An 18001-nucleotide genomic window follows, 5' to 3' on the forward strand; every position below is an offset into this window, starting at 1 on the left:
GTTTTAAAATACGAAATACCCTAAAGAGTACAGTCACTCAGATAGCACATTGGATGATTGCACCATATGTACAGGAAACTTTGTGCTATCCGGCACCGACGGGACCGAGCTGTTGCCGTTCCATCAAAAGTGCCGGACAAACCAGCGCTAATGTTGAAACATACGGAGATTTTGAGCTCCGTATCTGGCAACAAACCCTGTTGCTTAGCAACAGCTTCTAAACAGTCGGCCGTACCTTGCAAGTGTCTCTGTAGCTTAGCAACAGCTTCAGCGAGACCTTGCAGAGCCTGATTGGTGAAAAAAAAGCAACGAAAAGAAAAAAAGCCTAACGAAACGGCTCCTGATTTTTTCCAGTGGCTCGAGCATTCCGGACAGTTAACCTCCGGATAAACCAAAGTTTCCTGTAGTGTGATATTGAGCCTTACACACTAGGTGGTCCCATATTTGATCCCTGGCGACTCAATAACCAGGTGTTTGAAGCCCTTCTTACTTTTTGACCAGCTCCTCTTTGCTCTGGAGTGCATCTTGAAGATTTTTGATCTGGTTCTGAAGCGCTTTCTTGTCATTTTGTTGCATTTTCCGTTCGTTCTCCATTTCCTGTTTCAGCCTCTGCAGCTCTGCTGTCTGGTGCTAGAAAACAGGAACATCCATCATTCCTCAAATAGAAAATGAGCAATAAATAACGACTTATCTCAGATTGACACAGCGGCTGAACCTCCATTTCTCCCCACCACCACTCAAACAGGCTGCAACCCTTTTTCATTACAACTAGGGCCTCAACTATTTACAATCTATATTAATGACTTGGATGAAGGGACCGAGTGTACTGTAGCCAAATTTGCTGATGATACAAAGATAGGTGGGAAAGCAAGTTGTGAGGAGGACACAAAGACTCTGCAAAGGGATATACGTAGATAGGTTAAGTGAGTGGGCAAAAAACTTGTCCAATGGAGTATAATGTGGGGAAATGTGAGGTTATCCACTTTGGTAGGAACAACAACAACAAGTACTGTATTTATATAGCGCCTTTAAAGTAAAACGTCCCAAGGCACTTCACAGGAGTATTTTAAGACATAAATTTTGACACCGAGCCACATAAGGAAGGATAAATTAGGAAGAATAAAAAAGCAAAAGATTATTTAAATGGAGAGAGACTACAAAATGCTGCAGTACAGAGGCATCTGGGGGTCCTCGTACATGAAACACAAAAAGTTAGCATGCAGGTATAGCAAGTAATTAGGAAGGCAAATGGAATGTTGGCCTTTATTGCAAGGGGGATGGAGTAAAAGTAGGGAAGTCCTGCTACAACTGTACAGAGCGTTGGTGGGACCACACCTGGAGTACTGCGTACAGTATTGGTCTCCTTATTTAAGGAAGGATATACTTGCACTGGAGGCAGTTCAGAGAAAGTTCACTAGGTTGATTCCTGGGATGAAGGGGTTGTCTTATGAGGAAAGGTTGAGCAGGTTGGGCCTATACTCATTGGAGTTTAGAAGAATGAGAGGTGATCTTATTGAAACATATACGATTCTGAGGGGGCTCGACGGGGTAGATGCTGAGAGGATGTTTCCCCTCGTGGGGGTATCTAAAACTAGGGGGCATAGTTTCAGAGTAAGGGGTCGCCCATTTAAGACGGAGATGAGGAGGAATTTCTTCTCTCAGAGGGTCGTGAATCTTTGGAATTCTCTACCCGAGAGAGCTGTGGAGGTGGAGTCAGTGAATATATTCAAGGCTGAGATAGACATATATTTGAGCTACAGGGGAGTCAAGGCTTATGGGGAGCGGGCGGAAAAGTGGAGTTGAGGCCAAGATCTTATTGAATGGCGGAGCAGGCTCGAGGGGCCAAATGGCCGACTCCTGCTCCTATTTCTTATGTTCTTAGGTGTCCCCTTCTTCTGCACCAAGGCAAGGAACTGAGTTGCTTCAAGGCCTCACTAAGGTTTTAAGTAGCTTCAAGGGCTCCCAGGCAACCTGCATGTTCTACAGCCTGGAGGAGTCCGTGTTCCATGTATACATAGAGTGTGTGAGGCTGCAGCCCTTCTTCCACTATTTGAAAGGGGCTGCAACTTCAAATTCTGATTGTACTTAAGTCCCACGCTCCTGATCTTTGGTCACCCGGTGTGGAGGCGAGCGGGCAAGTCGGAAGACCTCCTCTCATAGGACTGCTCCCGGGCCTGGCCAAGGTGGCCATCAACAGGTCCAGGCGGTTGAGGGAGGGGGTTGTTCGGCCCGACTGCCTGCCTCTCTTCCGCGGTTTTGTTCGCACCCGGGTGACCCTGGAGATGGATTGGTTGTGCCCCCTTTAAAAAGCGGGGCACCTGCTACCTTTTTTATTGGCAATGGCACCAGCCATCCATCACCAAAATTAACTACCAAGAGGTTGCTTCAAGACCCGCACCAATGCCACTCTGAAATCCACCACGAGGTGGCCTACAAAAGTAACCAAGAGTGGCGCTTCCGTCGACACCCATTCCTTCATGTGCAGGTTGTGCCCAGCCCGAACTCAAGAGCCACACTGCCAGCGAGATCAGTAACCAACCATGGCCACTCAGCCAGGTCCAGCTACCCTGTGAAACGAAGCCTAGCCTGTCCTGTCCTGCATTCTGGCATCCCAGAAACAAAAGGCCAGAACGCGGACGCGAGTGACCACAGATTGTTGATGAGCATGTTGTCTTCAGTGTCTACGACACCTCGAAATTCATCCTGCGCTTCCACCGTTAGCTCTTCTTCAAAGTAATTGGCACAAATATCTCTGGCAGTTGGTAGTTTCATTAGTGTATCCTGAACTGCGCTCACAAAGCTTGCATGTGGTGCCGTTTGTTCACCTGCACCCTGACCGCTCGTACTGCTGCTGGGATGGAATGCTCTTTCCATTTACCCCTGTATAATACCGGATCTATTCTTGCAGTGGGCATTTTCCCATTTTCATCCAAGTTCTGAGTTTGATTTCTGACAGCTAACGGCAGGATAGAAGTTGAACCTCCCGAAAACAACGCTCAAACATTGTTTCAATGTTATTGTTAAAATTATGGAAAAACAGAACATTTTAAAATGTTTAATTCCAAGGAAAGAAATTGTCTGGAAGCACTTCTTCACACAAAGGGGAGCGGAAATCTGGAACTCTCTCCCCCAAAAGCTGTTGAGGCTGGGGGGGGGGGGGTGTCAATTGAAAATTGAGATTGATAGATTTTTGTTAGGCAAGGGTATTAAGCGATATGGAACCAAGGCGGATAGATGGAGTTAAGATACAGATCAGCCGGATCTAATTAAATGGCAGAACAGGATCGAGGGGCTGAATGGACTACTCCTGCTCCTACGTTCTTATTTATACAGCGCCTTTCACGACCTCAGGACATAGAAACATAGAAGATAGGAGCAGGAGTAGGCCATTCAACCCCTCGAGCCTGCTCCGCCATTCAATGAGATCATGGCTGATCATCCAAATTCAGTACCCTGTCCCTGCTTTCTCCCCATACCCCTTGATCCCTTTAGCCTTAAGAAATATATCTAACTCCTTCTTGAATATATTTAATGAATTGGCCTCCACTGCCTTCTGTGGTAGAGAATTCCACAGGTTCACCACTCTCTGGGTGAAGAAATTCCTCCTCATTTCTGTCCTAAATGGCTTACCCCTTATCCTTAGACTGTGACCCCTGGTTCTGGACTCCCCGACCATCGGGAACATCCTTCCTGCATCTAGTCTCTGTCCAGTCCTGTCAGAGTTTTATAAGTTTCAATGACATCCCAAAACGCTTTACAGCCAATGAAGTACTTTTGAAGTGTAGTCACTGTTGTAATGTAGCAAAACACGGCAGCCAATTTGTGCACAGCAAGCTCCCACAAATAGCAATGTGATAATGACCCAGATAATCTGTTTTAAGTGATGCTGAGGGACAAATATCTGCCAGGAAGAAAACATGTCTGCACGGAACGGGCCTCGACTGCAGTGACTGCTTTCTCTCCAGCACTGACCTTGTAACTGTCCTGTGCCTTTCCCTGCCGTTTCACCAGCTGGTCATATTGTGCATTCTTCTCTTCACACAGCAGCTGCCACCTTCGCGCCGCGGCCTCCAGCTCTGCAAACTAATAAACAGTAACATTACGTCAAAAGCAAAATACTGCGGGTGCTGGAAATCTGAAATAAAAACAGAAAATGCTGGAAATACTCAGCAGGTCAGGCAGCATCGGTGGAGGGAAAAACAGAGTTAACGTTTCAGGTGGACGACCTTTCATCTATACACACACCCACACACACACAAAGACCCTGGGGGAAGCTATAACCTGCAGCTTTACAGAGAAACTCCGTACAGCAACCTCTCGATGACGGTCTTCACTCATGTGCCTTTGTTGTTGACTTGTGTTTAAAAACTTCACAAGTCAGCCGCACTGGTACAAGTTTAGCCCAATCGTCTGAAATCCAAAATGAATACAGAAGCTTTATCAGCAGCCTGAGTGGCCAACCAAGAGCATTCCAGGGGAAATAAAGGGGCATACTCCCACTGTGGAAAGTGCCGGATACAGCAATAGATTCCTTTTTGGACACGATCAGTAAAAGATTATTCCAAATATGGGATAACTGCCTGAATTTGAAACATATAAGATTCTGAGGGGGGTTGACAGGGTAGATGCTGAGAGGTTGTTTCCCCCTGGCTGGAGAGTCTAGAACGAGGGGTCACAGTCTCAGGATAAGGGGTCGGCCATTTAGGACTGAGATGAGGAGAAATTTCTTTACTCAGAGGGTTGTGAATCTTTGGAATTCTCTACCCCAAAGGGCTGTGGATGCTGAGTCAGAGTATATTCAAGGCGGAGATCGATAGATTTTTGGACTCTAGGGGAATCAAGGGATATGGGACTCGGGCGGGAACATGGAGTTGAGGTCGAGGATCAGCCATGATCTTACTAATGGTGGAGCAGGCTCGAGGGGCCGTATGGCCGACTCCTGCTCCTAATTCTTATGTTCTTATTCCACATATGCAATTTGTACCAGTGTGTGGGATTAGCGCCAATAGAGGTCTAATGGATACAGACACTGCTCGCTGTAATGCCAAGGTATGGAGGCCAGAAGGTTTTGGGTTCAGTTGCTGCTTTGTGCAGTTAGCTGCTCTCAGGAAGGCAGATTATTATCTGAACGGCAATAGATTGGGAGAAGGGGAAGTGCAACGAGACCTGGGTGTCCTTGTGCACCAGTCGCTGAAGGTAAGCATGCAGGCAGTTAAAAAGGCAAATGGTATGTTGGCCTTCATAGCGAGAGAATTCGGGTACAGGAGCAAGGGTGTCTTGCTGCAGTTGTACAGGGCCTTGGTGAGACCACATCTTGAGTATTGTGTGCAGTTTTGGTCGTCTTATCTGAGGAAGGATGTTCTTGCCATGGAGGGAGTGCAGCGAAGATTCACCAGACTGATACCTGGGATGGCAGGAATGACATATGAGGAGAGATTAGGTCGACTGGGCTTATATTCGCTGGAGTTTAGAAGAATGAGAGGGGATGTCATTGAAACTTATAAAATTCTAACAGGACTGGACAGACTAGATGCAGGAAGGATGTTCCCGATGGCGGGGGAGTCCAGAACCAGGACTCTAAGGATAAGGGGTAAGCCATTTAGGACAGAGATGAGGAGGAATTTCTTCACCCAGAGAGTGGTGAACCTATGGAATTCTCTACCACACAAGGCAGTTGAGGCCAATTCATTAAATATATTCAAGAAGGAGTTAGATATATTTCTTAAGGCTAAAGGGATCAAGGGATATGGGGCGAAAGCAGGGACAGGGTACTGAGTTTGGATGATCAGCCATGATCTCATTAAATGGCGGAGCAGGCTCGAGGGGCCGAATGGCCTACTCCTGTTCCTATCATCTATGTTTCTGTTTCTCAGCTAGGGCAGTGACTGCGATGCAGCAATTAGCCTCTACCTTCCCTAGAGAGAGAAGGATCATCCTGGATTCATTGGCCCGACTGCTATCCTGGGTGGGTCAGGACAGGGTTGGCTGTGTCTGTGCTGCTCTGCATGGTTGAACAGCACCCCAACACTCACGGTCTGGGCTCACCCATGAACATCAGCCACTGGGACAAGGCAGTAGAGGTCTCAAGACACTCAAAGCTCAAGCCCAGCAAGGAGTCAGCACCTTCAAAACAGGAGGAAAGGAAACAACAACAAAAAAATCAAGGAAATGAGTTGAATTTCAAGCAGTCCGGCAGAATTCCTACCTCATTCTTCTCTCTGAGTTCCTGCTGCGATGCCTGGGAAACGTCCTCCTCCCTGTCGGCGAACACAAGACACTTTCAACATTCAATCTCTGGGCTATTTTCCGAGAGATGTAAAATAAAGGGTAATATGGGGGCCACTCCAAGAGTCTGTCTCAGTTGTTGGACACGCTCCTGCTACAGGTTCCAGCTACACAGGGACTCCAGAAGCAAAATAACTAGCTGGGCAGACAAAGCAACACTGCGCCGGGCTGACGGGATTTTTGAGAGTCGTCTGCAATCCCCAGGCGGCAGCATTTTACACATCTCTTACATGTCTTGCCTGCTTTCTGTGCCCCTGGTCAACACAGGAAGGGGACAAAAAGACAATTACTGCTCATTTCAAGTCGCTAAATGCTCGTGATTTGGGGTGGTGAGGGGGGGCGGGGGAGTTAAAGGCTGCTCACCAATGTTCCCTCTTATTTTATTTGGGTCCACGGCCCATTCAAAATACCGTGCATGGGTGGTTAGCGCATTGAAAAGCCGGCGAGTCGGCTGCGTGGGAGGCCCCGAGAGCTGTGAGGCCGAAGGGAACATTGCTGCTCACTGTTTTGGAAGCAGAGTTACAAACGGTTCTGTAGACACCGCATGCTGTACTGGTCTGTCAAAAGTGCTGGAGTTCCAGTTCTGTGCGTCGTGGAGCGGCAAGCGAGAAGTTAATGGCCACAAGCCAAGTTCATCACCTCAGTTCTGCCGTCGCGAGAAGGGATGGGGGTAACGGGCGGCGAGAAGTGAAGCAAGGCGCTTGCCTGCGGGAAGAAAGGAGGGCGACAAACACATGGGAGGTTTGTCGGATCTAGCTCCTCGTCACATGGCCCCGACAGCTGGCTGCACTGCACGACTAGGAGAGCCTGTGAGCAGCCCTCCAGGAGGGAATCAAGGGGCGCGGGGACAGGGCGGGCAGCTGGAATGGCGGTAGCGGATCAGCCGTGATCTTACAGAATGGCGGAGCAGGCTTGATGGGCCGTATGGCCGACTCCTGCCCCGAGTTCTTGTGTTCCTGTCCATGGATTTATGCAAGGGCGGTGCAGGTGTGTGGAAGTCACGACCAACGTTCCCTGTAAGCTGTGCGGCCGCGCTCCAGGGAACCCGCGCAGCCGGCTTTTCAATGTAAAAACTGCGCATGCGCCGTATTTTGAATGGTCCGCAGGGCCTAAAAAAATTACAGAGAACGTTGGACATAGAAACATAGGAGCAGGAGTCGGCCATTTGGCCCTTCAAGCCTGCTCCGCCATTCAAAATGATCATGGCTGATCCTCTATCTCAATACCATATTCCCGCTCCGTCCCCATACCCCTTCATGCCTTTTGCGCCTAGAAATCTATCTATCCTTCTTAAATATGACCCCTTTGTAGATTCCTGTCTGACAGCAACTGCACGGAGAATCACGTTTGAACCATAATTTCATCTCGGCCATAATTTCATCCCAGCCACTTAATAAGGGAGCAGGTACGACTGCCCGTCTGACCAGGGTGTGCGGCCTCCGTTACTACTGTACCTGTCCTCGTCTGCAGTGCTCTCCACGTCCTTCTCACTGATGTTCTCAATGGGAAGTATCGCCTTCTGGGAAACGCAATGTGCGGGAGGGGGGGAAAAAAAAGGGCACTGTTTATTTTACACTTTGAAAACAGTCATCTGTAATTTATAAAGATACTGTGAGTCAGGGCTCCCCCCGCTGACCAAGTGGGTAAGTGCACAGCCCAGTGCCGTACTGAACCATACAGTGGCCCAGCTCGAGCGCTGCTCCGTGCTGAATCAGCTTACGTCAGCCGGGGAGATAGAATGGGCCTCGGTGTCCGCAGGCCGGGGAGCAGGAAGAAGACAACCAGCTAGCATTGCTGTTCCTTGAAAGTGCGCGACGACAGGATTCAATCAAACCACGTGGATTCCAACTGAACACCTCCCTTCAATCAGGCTGTGATGCCTTCATGACACTGGCGGCCGCGCCTTCAGCTGCCCAGGCCCCAAGCGCTGGGATTCCCTCCCTAAACCTCTCCGCTTCTCTCTCTCTCTCCTCCTTTAAGACGCTCCTTAAAACCTACCTCCTTGACCAATCGTTTGGTCACCTGTCCCTAATATCTCCATATGTGGCTTGGTGTCAAAGTTTGATTGATAATTGCTCCTGTGAAGCGCATTGGGATGTTTTACAATGTTAAAGGCGCTACATAAATACAAGTAATTGTTGTTCAAATAGTTTGTCTGCGCTCACTGTTTAAACTCACACATAAAGAATGGCCACTTGGACGAAGTGCTAGAGAGAACAACTGGTCCCCGTGGAATTGTACCCCAGCAAGTTACAATGCCTTGCAGACTTGGAGAATAGGAATGAGAATCGGAAAGTAAGCTAAAATTACCTTTTTCCCTTTGGTCTTTTTCTTCTTCTTCTTCCGGCTGGTTTTCTGGGGGTCATTCTGCAATTAAAATTGTTTTTTTTTAAAATTAGATTCTGTCAAAAAACTTCAAGGCGAAATGTAGTTGGACCCCTGGATGTGGGGGAACGTAACCAATGATTGCCCATGCTGCTCGAATTATTGTCTTTATAAGTCTCTGGGGAAACAAAGCAGCAGAAGCGATGGAGCACAGTTTCAGTCCTGCCACTCCACTGAGTTACACCACCTTGGGGAGAGATTCTGGGGAGTGGGGATATGCGTGTGTTGGAAGGAGGGGGCGTAGTACCTCCATACTCTCGCTTCTGAGTTCAAGTGCCACTCCAGAGATTTGAGCACAAAAATCCAGGCTGACACTCCAGCGCAGTACTGATGGGGAGTGCTGCACTGTCGGAGGTGCCGTCTTTCGGATGAGATGTTAAACCGAGGCCCCATCTGCTCTCTCAAAGGTGGACGTAAAAGATCAAGTCAAGCCCACAAGGTATGGCGCCATTTCGAAGAAGAGCAGGGGGAGTTAGAGCAGGGGGAGTTATCCCCGGTGTCCTGGCCAATATTTATCCCTCAATCAGCATGAAAAAAAAACAGATTATCTGGTCATGATCACATCGCTGTTTGTGGGAGCTTGCTGTGCGCAAACTGGCTGCCGCGTTTCCCACATTACAACAGTGACTGCACTTCAAAAAGTACTTCATTGGCTGTAAAGTGCTTTGGGACATCCGGTGGTCGTGAAAGGCACTATAGAAATGCAAGTCTTTCTTTCATACTGAATGTGGCAGGAAAGAAGACCAGAGAGAGAACTATGGTTGGTCCATAAGAAACAGGAGTAGGATTCGGCCCTTCGAGGGTACTCCGCCATTCAATAAACTCCACTTTCCCGCCCTATCCCCATATCCCTTGGTCCATATCAAAGAGCCTCCCACACACAGCTTCTACCACACACAGGGAGAACGGGACCCAGTAACTTACCGAGTACTGCGGCTCCGATGGCCTTGAACCTCCCTCCACTTTCCCCGTTACTTGCGATGAAACTGAAATTTCCTGCAAGATTGAGAAGAGAGAAAAATGATGAGCTCCCTCGATGGCTCAGTGAGTTAATCCAGTGATCTCCTGATCCACATGGACCAGGAAGGCCTCAGGGTAGATCCCCTGTATGCGCCAAGTCAAGCCCACAGGTACGGATGATACAATTGGGCTCAGTGTCCCATGCCAGGGAGGGGAACAACATTTAAGGTTCTTCCCTACTGATCACCTGAAAGTCCTTTCTACTCAGACACAGGAAGTCAAAATGAATTACTTCTTTTATATTAAACAAAAAGGTGCGACGTGAATGGGCGACCTGGGTTTGAATCCTGCTCTCAGCTGGTGGGTGAACATAAGAAATAGGAGTAGGAGTCGGCCATTCGAGCCTGCTCCGCCATTCAATAAGATCATGGCTGATCTTCGACCTCAACTCCACCTTCCCGAACTATCGCCATATCCTTTGATTCTATTAATATCCAAAAATCTATCGATCTCAGTCATGAATTAGAAGGAAAACAAAGGTGATGGGGGTGGGGGAAAGTGTACTAATAACGAAAATAAGCAAACATCATTTTTTTTTTTTTTAAAGACATGAGAAAGCTAACTATAGACACAGCTCAGATGAAAAACACCCGACCTACCCCTTCCGGGTACAAACGAGTCAACAATGACAAAAGGTCATGAATTCCAAAGGGTGGAGAAGATTCCGGATTGATGATCAAGTTGGAGAAAGGAAGTACATTGGAATGGATGAGGGGCCACATTTTCCTGCTTGGCCCAGGATCACCCCAGTGCGGGGCCTGGCTCCCTGGCAGGGCTTAACTCTGATCCTGAGCGTCTACTGGGCAGTCAGTGTGGAAGAGGAGACGGGAGGCCTGGAACCACCCTTCAGGCCTCGTTACCATGGCTACTCGGCACAGGCCCAGCTCCACCCCCAAGAAAAGAGCCAGACATCCAGCGGCAATGTAAAGGAAGTCGAGATCGGTTTCACCGGGTAGCCGCCCTGTTTTCCCGACTTATGCATCGGGGAAAATGGGCATCCAATGGGGCGACGGGTCAGGAAAATCATCCCTGAAGTGTCTATCTCACCATGGTTACAGAAGAAAGGAAAATAGTGAAGAAGTAAATACACAAGTTGCTTCCCACCCACCCCACCCAACTCAACTTTTTTTCCTGCATTCATACACTCCAGTTGTTGGGGCGTACTACTTTATGCCGCATCCTTATCTGAGGAAGGATGTTCTTGCCATGGAGGGAGTGCAGCGAAGATTCACCAGACTGATACCTGGGATGGCAGGAATGACGTAAGAGGAGAGATTGAGTCGATTGGGCTTGTATTCGCTAGAGTTTAGAAGAATGAGAGGGGATCTCATTGAAACTTATAAAATTCTAACAGGACTAGACAGACTAGATGCAGGAAGGATGTTCCCGATGGCCGGGGAGTCCAGAACCAGGGGTCACAGTCTAAAGATAAGGGGTAAGCCATTTGGGACTGAGATGAGGAGGAATTTCTTCACCGAGAGCGGTGAACCTGTGGAATTCTCTACCACAGAAGGCAGTTGAGGTCAATTCATTAAATATATTCAAGAAGGAGTTAGATATATTTCTTAAGGCTAAAGGGATCAAGGGGTATGGGGAGAAAGCAGGGACAGGGTACTGAATTTGGATGATCAGCCATGATCGCATTAAATGGCGGAGCGGGCTCGAGGGGCCGAATGGCCTACTCCTGCTCCTATCTTCTATGTTTCTATGTGACATCGAACCAAACCCGCGGTGTTGTACGCTGATGTTCACATTGTGTAAACGCTGAATAGTCCCACATTGTGATGGCAGCTTAGTGAAGGCCCTGATGCACTGTTCCCAATGTTCCCGACAAGTTGCATTCCCGCGCAGCCAGTGAGCCGGCTTTTAAATAGAATAAATGCGCACGCCCGTTACAGGAGCCTCGCTGGGCCCCCCCCCCCCCAAAAAAAGAGGGGGGAATATTGACCGTGGCATGAGGCGTCAGGAAGCGAGTTCACGCTCCCCAATCCTCCAAGTAGCGAGCCAACCATTCCCACCGCCAATGGAGGTGCCGAGTGGAGGCCAGGCCCTCAGCCCAGGGGAGGGAGACACAACGCCAGTCACATCCACCGCCCCCCCCCCCACCCCGCAATCCCATCAGAAAAATTCTCAATGAGAATTGCCAGAGGCGTAATGGAAGCCTGGCCACCTGCCCGCTCACCCGCTCTATCAGCCGGGGAATGCACACGGGCAAGAACGGGAGAAAAACACTTCAAATCTGGGAGGGAGGTTGGTGAAAAAAAAAGTGTTAATAGAAAAGCTGAAGAAATGCACAACCAGTCTCCGAAAGACAGTGAAAGTTCTGATGAAGGTGAGACCCCCGACACAGAAACTTTCTTTCCCTTTTAGAGAGACCTGCTGTGCGTTTACAGCATGTATTTTACTTAAGAGTTTGAGGTTATTTTTAAAAATTCGTTCATGGGATGTGGGCGTCGCTGGCAAGGCCCAGCATTTATTGCCCATTCCCTAATTGCCCTCGAGAAGTTGGTGGTGAGCTGCCTTCTTGAACCGCTGCAGTCCGTGTGATGTGTCGTAGCAGTTTGGTACAACTGAGTGGCTTGCTAGGCCAGTTAAGAGTCAAGCACATTGCTGTGGATCGGGAGTCACGTATAGGCCAGATTTCCTTCCCTAAAAAGGACATTAGTGAACCAGGTGGGTTTCTACAACAGTTTCATGGTCACCATTACTGATACAGGAAACTTTTTTTTATCCGGCACGGACGGGACCGACGTGGTGCCGGTTCATCAAAAATTCCGGATATCCGAACGCTATAGTAAAAGATACAGAGCTGAGAGCTCCGTATACAGCAACAAACCCTGTTGCTTAGCAACAAGTGTAGAACAATGGCCACAAGTTCCAAGCGTCTCTGTAGCTCAGCAACAGCTGCAGCCACACCCTTGCACAGCAACAGACGGAGGAAGGCAAATACAATATGAAGTAAAACCTACTCCTGAATTTTGCCGGTTAACCGAGATTTCCGGTCATTTAGGTGCCGGTAAATCGAAAGTTTCCTGTACTAGCTTTTTATTCCAGATTTATTTAATTAACCGAATTTAAATTCCTCAGCTGCCGTGGTGGGATTTGAACTCACGTTTTTCGATCATTAGTCCAGGCCTCTGGATTACTAGTAACATAACCACGATGCTACCGTTCCCTAAACCCTGGGTGAGCTTTGAAAGTTCCCATCCTACCTCTTCGGTGACATCTTGATCCAGTCCAGTCTGCCCGTCTTCCCCGGCACCCAATTCCTTTTCGGTTTCGTTATCGTTCTTCTTATCGGGTGTGGATGTGTCTTTTTGCAGTCTAAGAATTTCCTTTACTCCCGACAGAGACTCCGTTTTGCTCTCCCACATTTTCAGCGTCTCCGTGGACTTTGCCCCCGTTTCTGCAACGTTAAGAGAGCGTTAGAAGAATACTCCTGCGATCAGTTGCTTTGTAGTTAGTTCCTGGTGCGCTGTTAATCTGTACAGAAAAGCAGCTTTTAAAAAAAGAAAAATTGAAAATGCTGGAAATGCCGTCAACACCTGAACACAGAGGGGACGGGTCAGATCCATAAATGTGAGAGCACCTTAACAGGGCTGGCCATTTTTTGTTAATTCTTTCACGGGATGTGGGCGTTGCTGACAAGACCCAGCATTTATTGCCCATCCCTAATTGCCCTCGAGAAGGTGGTGGTGAGCCGCCTTCTTGAACCGCTGCAGTCCGTGTGGTGAACGTACTCCCACAGTGCCGTTAGGCAGGGAGTTCCAGGATTTTGACCCAGCGACGATGAAGGATCGGCGATATATTTTAAGTCAGGATGGTGTGTGACTTGGAGGGGAACTTGGAGGTGGCGGTGTTTCCATGCGCCTGCTGCCCTTGTACTTCTCGGTGGAAGAGGTCGCGGGTTTGGGAGGTGCTGCCGAAGAAGCCTTGGTGAGTTGCTGCAGTGCATCTTGTAGATGGTACACACTGCAGCCACGGTACGTCGGTGGTGGAGGGAGTGAATGCTTAAGGTGGTGGATGGGGTGCCAATCAAACGGGCTGCTTTGTCCTGGATGGTGTCGAGCTTCTTGTTGGAGCTGCACTCATCCAGGCAAGTGGAGAGTATTCCATCACACTCCTGACTTGTGCCTTGTAGATGGTGGAAAGGCTTTGGGCGGGGCGGGTGGGAGAAAGGGAATAACAGGTAAAAGTCTGAGGACTGATGAGTCCTGTCTGAGAGGCCGTAAGTAGTTAAATAGCTCCAAACAAGTTTTGCTTTTTTGCAAAATTGAGCTACAGAGGTCAGAAGTGGCGGATGACGCATGGAGATCATCTCAGTGAGGCAATGAAAAGGCACGGAAAGATGCACAGGAATAAACCATAATTGCGGAAAATATAAAATAAAATCCAGACAGCTCAGAGATTAAAAAAAAGAAATCACAGGCAACACCCTAGGTATAGAGACACATGCTCTCTCTTCTCCCAGCCAGAACCAGATCCTGAAGAAGGGTCAACACCAGAAACGCCAATGGGGGAAACACAGGTCTGAATAAACGGAACCACAAGAAGAGGGGACAACAGCCTGGTCCTATCTAGGGGCAGGGACAAATAAAGCCTAAATATCAATATATAAATATACAATAGTGAAATCCCTCTGGAAGAGAGGGGCACTCTATATACCTCTGTGGAGAACAGTGCTAAATCTGGTTGCCCCTTCAGGTAGGGACTGCATCTGCAGAAGTAAAAAGCCTGTGCATGCTCTCTGTGATGCTTATAAATGTTTTCAAAATCTGTATGTAATGGGTTGAAATCCCACAGGTCAGTGATCCTGATGTTAATCCTGGTCCGGGGACAATTTATGTTGTGGGCTCCATTTCTTCAGAACGCTTTCCTCCACATCTAGGGAACAACTCTCTTGGCCGGGATGCTTGTGGGATTTGCCGTTCTCAGTGGGAGCCTTGATCAATCTCAACCTTGACCTCAGTGCCTCACTTTCCCCTCCAATATTCGCCCCTCCTGAGGGCACTGACTCATGCCGGAGTATGGTCAACTAACCCCCAGTGGTGGCTGTAGGAGTACAATTCAGGAGCAGGCCCCCCCCCCCCCCCCCCCCCCGAGACAAGCTTTCCCCCTTACCCAACCTAATAGCATGGAGGTCAATTGTACAGACCCTGCTAGAGCCCTGCCTGAGATTAATTCTAGCCGCTGTTTTCATATCTTCACCCTCTTCCCTTGGAGAGAACAGCGTGAAGTAATGGAAGGAAACACAGGCTGATTAACAGTCTGACAGACTCCTTCTGCGGCCACATGCAGCTTTATTCCAGCCTTATAGGATAGTTAGTCCTATATGGCGGGAGGGTTTGTATAGGCCCCCAAAAACCCATATGATAGGGGAGGAGATGGGAAGGCATACTTCTGAGATGTGACGCGAGTATCTCACTGGATGTCTGGGCAGAGTGCGGAGCCGAAGCTTCGATCTCCACCCGCTGGGGCTGTCTGGGGGGTGGGGGACGGGGGTCCGGACGCTGCCCCTTCTGACTCAGAGGCGGATTTGTTCCGACTGCTCCAAAGGCTCATTCTTCGTCCAATCGAGTCTGCATGGCTCAATCCCGCACTGGGATTACACTTTACCATTGGCGGCCGTGCCTTCAGCCCCCGAGGTCCTGAGCTCTGGATTTCCCTCCCGAAACCTCTCCGCCTCTCTACCTGACTTGGAAGTATATCGCCGATCCTTCATCGTCGCTGGGTCAAAATCCTGGGACTCCCTCCCTCACAGCACTGTGGGAGTACCTTCACCACACGGACTGCAGCGGTTCAAGAAGGCAGCTCACCACCACCTTCTCAAGGGGCAATTAGGGATGGGCAATAAATGCCGGCCTTGCCAACCACGCCCACATCCCAGGAACGAATTTTAAAAACTCTCTTTCCTCCTTTAAGACGCTCCTTAAAACCTACCTCCTAATAACTCCTCATGTGGCTCGGTGTCAAACTTTGTTTGAAAACGCTCCTGTGAAGCACCTTGGGACATTTTACGACGTTAAAAGCGCCATATAAATGCAAATTGTTGTTGTTGTTGTTGGGCACAGCACCTCCCAAGTCAGACACTCCCCGGCTTCTTTTCTTTACACCAACCTTTTCTAAGCTTACCTCGCAAAAACAAAAAGCACCAACATCCTATTGGGGATCGCACTGGGCCAGAAATATCTTGAGAAGGCCGAGGTGCTGCCGCTAGGCTTTCAGATATAACACAAGCCAACCAACGTTCCCGTTAAGCTGTGCAGTCACGCGGCCCACAATGGTCTGAAGGCCCCGCGCAGGCCCCTCACCAGCTTTACAAAGGAAATAACCGCGCATGTGCGAAAAACTGAATGGGCCACGTGACCCACGCACCCAACAAAAAATTACAGGGAACAACTTGTATTTATATAGCGCCTTCAACGTAGTAAAACGTCCCAAGGCGCTGCACAGGAGTACTGTAAGACAACAAATTTGACACTGAGCCACAGAAGGAGAAATTAGGGCAGGTGACCAAAAGCTTAAAGAGGTAGGTTTTAAGGAGCGTCTTAAAGGACGAAAGAGAGGTAGAGAGGCGGAGAGGTTTAGAGAGGGATCTCCAGAGCTTAGGGCACGGCCACCAAAGGTTGAGCGATTATAATCAAAGATGCTCAAGAGGGCAGAATTAGAGGAGCGCAGATATCTCGGGGGAGTTTTGTGGGGCTGAAGGAGATTACAGAGATAGGGAGGGGCGAGGCCATGGAGGGATTTGAAAATAAGGATGAGAATTTTGAAATCGAGACGCTGTTTAACCGGGAGCCAATGTAGGTCAGCGAGCACAGGGGTGATGGACGAACTGGACTTGGTGCGAGTTAGGACACGGGCAGCCGAGTTTTGGATGACCTCAAGGTTTACATAGGGTGGAATGTGGGAGGCCAGCCAGGAGTGTGTTGGAATAGTCAAGTCTAGAGGTAACAAAGGCATGGATGAGGGTTTCAGCAGCGGATGAGCTGAGGCAAGGGCGGAGACGGGCGATGTTACGGAACATTGAAGCCAGCCAGCTAATTTGATCTAATTAGAATTTCAGAAGAGGCAGTTAAATACAATTTTCCTTAAAATCTGACAATGCAGCACTCCATCAGTACCGCACTGGAGTGTCAGCTTAGATTGTGAGCTTGAAACTCCCCTTTTGGGACTGAAAACCATAACCGGCTGTCTAAAAACTGGTAGAGCTATCAACAAAAGCAAGACACCATGAGCAAGGAATAAAAACAAAGTGAGGATAAATTCCCTCTGGTCACTAAAGTGTAAATATAAAGAGTGTTCACAGTTTTGCAATCAGAGGGAATCTCTGGCTACATTATCCTGGTTCTGCACAGTGGGAAATATTGGTACAATTGCGCGCTCCCTGCTCTTTTCTGCAACGATTAGCCAGCCCCAGGGAGCGCTGAAAGGCAAGGTACTGGTCCTTACGCAAGTGGTTTTTCATGGCAGTCATGTACTGTCCGATCATGTCCGAGCACTGCCTCCCCATGAATTCCGCAATCTGCTCATGGTCCTTCCACAATAAATAGCCGGGCGTGAACATGATGTCCTCAATCTCCTCGCGCTCTTTGCCGAGTCGACAGAGGGATTGCTTCGTCTCGCCCCACAGGGTCAAAAACTCCGCCTCCGGCACGCCCATGTAACCGTCCCGCGTTACCAGCTGCCTGCGCAGGTACAGGAGGCGCAGCAGGCTGCCCGACTTCGAGGTGTCGTCGGGAGGCGGCTCCACTCGCCAGCCCTTTTTTGGCTGAGGGAAAGACTTGACGTGCATCATTAAAAAGACAATCAGGGTAACGTCATATTTCTGGAACTCCAGCGGGGAAGCCTTCTGCGGATACAGCAACCCCCAGTCGGAGTGGGAGAGGAAGGACGTCTGGAACTCCCGGAAGTGGCGGTGCAGTTCTGGTTTCTTTAACTTCTTAATTTCCGCCTGCAGGTCGCTGGGGGGCACACGCTCCGCGAAAACCTTCTGTGCCATTCGCGTCCCTTCCAGAATGATGAGGTACATCAGGCGGAAGAAGTTACAGTACGAGTTCCGCTCATCGGCCGGGAGGTCCTCACGTCTTCGTAGCCTCTTAAGTGGCAAGTATCTTTTAAAACGAGGTATGTATCCGTCACCTAGAGGGAGGGGGGAGAAAGAAAGAAAGGGCAAATGGGATTTACTGAATTGGCACAGGGTGCAGCTGAAGCGTTGCTATGGTTGTATATTAATGAATCATACAGCATAGGAGGCCGCCATTCGGCCCATCGTGCCTGTGCTGGCTCTTTGAAAGATCTGTCCAATTAG

General features: G+C 49.0%; 1 protein-coding gene across 2 annotated transcripts in view; it reads right to left on the reverse strand.

Annotated features, from left to right (window-relative positions):
- Positions 1–18001, reverse strand: part of LOC147100313 (E3 ubiquitin-protein ligase DZIP3-like) — an 85429-nt gene that overhangs the window by 21894 nt on the left and 45534 nt on the right. Inside the window, exons 20-27 of one of the 2 annotated variants that reach the window (XM_085967874.1) lie at positions 17143–17832; positions 12903–13096; positions 9595–9666; positions 8596–8652; positions 7740–7804; positions 6206–6257; positions 3973–4083; positions 491–630 (exon numbers count right to left, since the gene is read on the reverse strand). In XM_085967874.1, coding sequence (XP_085824000.1) covers positions 491–630; positions 3973–4083; positions 6206–6257; positions 7740–7804; positions 8596–8652; positions 9595–9666; positions 12903–13096; positions 17143–17832 — 1381 coding nt within the window. The remainder of the gene's footprint in view (positions 1–490; positions 631–3972; positions 4084–6205; positions 6258–7739; positions 7805–8595; positions 8653–9594; positions 9667–12902; positions 13097–17142; positions 17833–18001) is intronic. The other variant, XM_085967875.1, reaches the window with a different exon arrangement.

Source organism: Somniosus microcephalus, chromosome 26 (assembly GCF_052327205.1).
Source record: "Somniosus microcephalus isolate GS21.2 chromosome 26, FLI_Smic_1.0, whole genome shotgun sequence".
In the NCBI taxonomy this organism is placed as follows: domain Eukaryota; kingdom Metazoa; phylum Chordata; class Chondrichthyes; order Squaliformes; family Somniosidae; genus Somniosus; species Somniosus microcephalus.